General features: G+C 43.9%; 1 protein-coding gene across 1 annotated transcript; it reads right to left on the bottom strand.

The window, feature by feature from the left end:
• Nucleotides 1–259: 259 nt before the first annotated feature.
• LOC144710195 (chloroplast protein FOR GROWTH AND FERTILITY 2-like) lies at nt 260–2,593 on the bottom strand. Its single transcript, XM_078583893.1, has 2 exons — nt 2,132–2,593; nt 260–1,149 (listed from the first exon to the last, which is right to left on the bottom strand). The coding sequence occupies exons 1-2, from the start codon at nt 2,432–2,434 to the stop codon at nt 382–384; spliced, it is 1,071 nt and encodes a 356-aa protein (XP_078440019.1). The 5' UTR covers nt 2,435–2,593; the 3' UTR covers nt 260–381.
• Between the last annotated feature and the right edge of the window lie 2,523 nt (nt 2,594–5,116).

The following is a 5,116-nucleotide window of genomic DNA, read 5'->3' on the forward strand; positions in this document are numbered from 1 at the left end:
GGTAATAATTAAGGACTACCGAAGAAATAAGTAATTGATCCCCATTAATTACTTAATTCAATGGAAGTCAATTCAATGGAAGCAACTAATATTTAATCCATATTCCACAATAAAATGAAGTCACTCGTTTTCAGTGATACAAACAGAGACTATCCTGGTCATCAAGTTGCATATGAGACTCATGAAACTTTTCTTTTTTTATGTAAAATTCTGACTTTGACAATGACGTTGATCAATAGGATCAATATAAGCAAAATGCTGAACACAAACTGCAGGAGCAGTGGTTAAAAACTACTTTTCTTCAAGCTGCCGGTTCGAATATCTGATCCAAAATAAAAATTGGAACCAAAACTTAAAAAAAGAGGGAGAATGAAGAAGAGATCAGTAGAGGCTGAAACCGAAGTACTGGCTGACTATGATGGCGAGGCCCATGCTAATGGCGAGGATGGAGGAAGCCCATGTCAGCTTCTCCGTCACCCGGGGGATCCGGTCCTTGAGCGCCTCGCTGCACGAGCCGAGGAAGACAGTGTAGCTGCCCATGGCGACGACAGTGCCGAGCAGGAACATAGCCAAGAACGCCGCGCCAGCGAGCCGGGACGGCAGCGCCAGCGCCGGCAACACCATCATCAGCGCGTCGGGCTGCAGCCCATGCACAATCCCCGTGGCGAAGGTGGCGAACCCAATCTTCTTCTTGGGCTTGGCCTGGCCCACGCCTGCCTCTACGTCCACGCCCACGCACGGGGCGTGCATGGGCATCTCGGTCGCCTCCCGGATGCCCATGGCGCCGATGGCGAGGAGGGTGAGCCCCACCACACGGGTGCCCCAAGTGCGGAGAACTTCGATGTGGAGACGGTCTTTGAGGACGAGGAAGAGGAGGCCAAACAGGAGCTGGCCGGCATCGTGGCCGCAGCCCCAGAGTGCACCGACAGCCGCACTCTCGAGCCGGGTCCGGCCGATGGACAGTGGGGCAAGCGCCGCGAGGTGGTCTGGCCCCGATAGCGTGTGCAGGCACCCGGTTAAGAACCCTGCCCAGGCGCTGCTCAGCAGCTCCGCCTTTGCGAGCCCCACCCCGCCCGTCTTGAGCTGCACTGTTCCGTAAGCCGGACGTCCCAGGAACGTGACTGCCACTGCTGCCAGCATTATCAGAGCCTGCACGCAAAAAAATTAAAAACCCAAACCACAATCGTCAGCTCATACGACAAAGAGTTCATCCTTGATGATGATCTTTCCCTTTTTCTTTCAAAAAAAATTAGAGTTCATCCGTCATCCAACTGCAACTAGTAAACATAGACGATGGTCTTCACACGGTATTGACTGATGAAAATTTATACCCTTTTGGTCAGTCAATAATGACAGAAGATGAATGAAATTAAATCGATAGTACGTTTCAAAGGCATGGAAACGTTGTAGAGCAAGATTTTGACCAAAGCGCTACGTTGCCTGATGTATTAATAACGGGCCAAAAAGATTGAGCTTAAGAAACAACTAATTGCCGAATGTTTATTCTTTTAAAAAACATTGACGATTCCGTTACAGGGTACTGATGCAGGTCATGGGCTAAACACATAATAATCCATCGATAGAAAAATGAAAAAAATCAGTTAAATCGATGAAACTTACCATCAAAAGGTGGTCGACCAATATTTTGGGCGATAACAAGGTTAAAGAAACTATTTTCACCATATCTGGGCCTCATTTCATCTCCACCAGAGCATAGGCACAGTAAAATCGGTCTCATCTGTGGCGCTACCAGGGAAAGCAACCGTATTTTTTTCATCCTAACCGAGAGGGAAACAGTGACCTTAAAATTTGTGCGTAATAGCTAAAACTATGCAGACATGGATGAACACATAAATACCACAGAATACTTTTCTCACCACCTTTATTCACCATAAGCTAAAATGCCTCGTAGAAATCCCTAGAAGTTAAAGAAGACAGCTTTCCAAGAAAAAAAAACCCTCAAGAACTTGGTCTTTCCACCATATAAGTTAAAATCAAACAACAAAAGCTGCGAATTTTAAGGAAAACTCCAACACCCAACTCCAGCAAACAAATCTTCTTCGATTCGCCGCAGAAATACAACACAATAGATTACGAACCAATCACCAAAAAAGCAACTAAATTAGCAAACCTTGTTGCGCAATGCTTGGAACCCTGTTCTGCCCGCGGAAGGCCGGTCGGGCACATCGGCGGATTCAAGCCCGCGAGAAGCATCACCGGAGCATCTCACGGCAACACGAGCCGAAGAAGGCGAGCAAGGGAGGAGAGAGGGAAGCCTCTTCCTCTCAGACAAGAAAACGCAGCCAGATTCAGAGACGAACCCGATTCTTCCGGCGATGGCAGAGTGCGACGCGGCGCGCGGCGGCAGAAGAAGCCGCGGCCGGAGAGGGGCGGCCCTAGAGGACAAGAGAGAGGACGAGACGAGCCTCTCCATGGCTCTTCTCCGCCGTTGAACACTTCAATGGTGGAATCCCTCGCCGCCTCCGCCCACTCACCAACCCCTTCTTCTTCTTCCTCGTCTTCTTCGTCTTCTTCTTCTTCCTCGGAGCTCCTCTTCCTCTTGCCTGGATTGACTGAAGGGGAAAGGAAAGATAACGCGGCAACAGATCTGACCACTTATGCCCATCCCGAGTCCCTCTCAGCCGTCCACAGACTCGATCAGCTGACGTGGCCGCCTGTCCGCCGTCGATGCGCTGGTTTCTCGTCATTGTGAGCCTATTGAACCCTCATCCTGCGGGTCCCACCTCGAGCGCAGTACTTAGCCTGCCGCGCCAAAACCCTGTTCCTGGATGATGACGGACGGGACGGGACGGGACGAAATCTCCCACCAACTCTTGTAAATCACCAAGAGATCATATGGGGAGAATCCTCTTCACTTTTTCCTATTTTTATGAAGTTCAGACTAAACACGCAAGTTAACGTTAATGGTGATACCTTAAGGCCTGCTCCTTTGTGAGAAGTGAAACATCCACCATATTGTCATAGAATTTGACACACAATTTTAAGTAAATATGGTATGTGGAGTGTCTCGTTCTCATTGGCATTTGTATACTATTTAGACAGATAATAATGTACACTTAACACAATAACAGAGATGTAACATGAATTAAGCCTACAAACCTTGCTCTACTTGACATGGTTGATCCTGAATCCAAAGCATTAGTACCTTCAACCCTTGAGTACGTGGGGGAGTTGTGTTTGACTCCTCGAGAAGGGTCATGTTTGAATCCACAAGCATTAGAGAATTCTCCAACTATTGTTCTTTAAGGTGAGAAACAAGTTCCATAGAAAAAAACTTTAAATGTTGTTCTTCAAATTTGCAAGTGGGCCTCTTATAGGCCGTCAACATTGAAGGGGGATTTATAATGACAATATCCTTAACAATACAACTTCAAACATTACCAAAAATAACTTTAACATGACAATGCATAAAATAAAAAAGCAAGCATGCATAATCATATATATTATCTAGATTTTGGGACTTGAAGAATCTAGAAGAGTTTGATAAGGCAAAACAAAACATTTCAAACTTTAAAAATTTTTAGCATGGACATCCTATCGATTTCTGAATCCGTGGAATATGTTAGAAGATTTTTTTGCATTGTTAGGTATCTTTACCGATCTTGTCAGCTTTTATAAAATTATCCACCTCACCTATGACTAGTTAATGGGCTATAGGATGTGGTGGAAGCTGATTGCCACTTCAATCACTAGCTAGTGGACAATGTGGAAATGGGCTAGAGAAACTTCTAGCCCATCCTGAACAACGTGGCCCTGTATAAAAATATATTGAGTAGCTTGTGGTCACCAGCTATACGAAATGAAGCTAATAGAAAATGTTAGGTTCTCAGGCTATGACTTAGTGCTTGAAATTTTTTCAAATGTCACAGAAGTTATATGATCAATTTACAATTGATTTGGAAAAAAATAACAATATAATGACTTGTGGGAAACTTGTTCCACCCTTGAGCTGCTCCTTGAAAGAGTGTCTCCAAGCTGTTCATGTGCCAACATCTAGATGTTTCCACACAATTAAGGGATTCTTGGATGTCTTCTTCTTCTTATGAATATCCTCTTGAAGATCTATTTGATATTCTCACCATCTGTCTTTGAACCTGCACCGCCATCGCTTACTGTATATGTAAATACTTAGTTCATATGTGACTCTCGAATGACTTAGGGTATGGTTAGTCATGAAATCCTAATTCGACATTCAGTTAATACTAGTGTATAAGGGGATCATTGGAGAGTACCTTATTTAATATTCCTGCTATCCTGGTCAGGGATTTGATGCACCTTCTCCCTTAAGTTACTCTCCTCTTATATATATACTGAGGGTGGACAATCCCATCTTGACCACTCAATCAACTTTCTTTATTTCTTGCTATGTCCAAGCTGAGACGTGTTTAAATCAAATGGCTAGGTAACTTTATATCTTAGTCGAAACAAGGTTTTCCATACGCAAGACGTCAATGGAGTATCAACTCAATAAATAACTTGTACAACAATGACATGAATTAACATAATTGATGTTTTTGGTATGATGTCATTTCAGTATTCATACGGATCACTTTAGTGTACTCTCCCAAAATATCACCCACTATATGTCCTATGTGTCTAAATGCTAATGGCCTCATGATTGGCCATACTCATCATATGAGTAGAACTAGAGAATGTTATTGCGGACATTCTAGAAGACACTCTAGAATATTTGGAATACACTCTAGAAGACTAGTGGTCACTACACTATGATCTCATGATAGTTCACTGAGTCATTGCGGACATTCGAGAACTTCAATATAAACATCATATGATAATAAATAAAGAATAAATATTTATTTCTATGAACCTAAATAAATCATGGAAGTGTGATTAGCTTGGCGGTGACATAATCTCCATCAGGAGACACCATCACCAACTTAAACTCACTCTCTATTCTTTACTTATTAGAACTTGCCTAGGAAATCTGATATGATACCAGGCCGCATTTATGAGCGGCGGAAGCCCAAACAGCATCAGCAGCCCACAAGCCCAACAACAACCCTAACTTAATGGTTGTGGAGAAATAAGAGAGGCAGTTTTTGAATCACCGTGAGTTTCTCCTCTCTCATTTCCC

Source organism: Wolffia australiana, chromosome 12 (genome assembly GCF_029677425.1).
Source record: "Wolffia australiana isolate 7733 chromosome 12, ASM2967742v1".
Lineage (NCBI taxonomy): Eukaryota > Viridiplantae > Streptophyta > Magnoliopsida > Alismatales > Araceae > Wolffia > Wolffia australiana.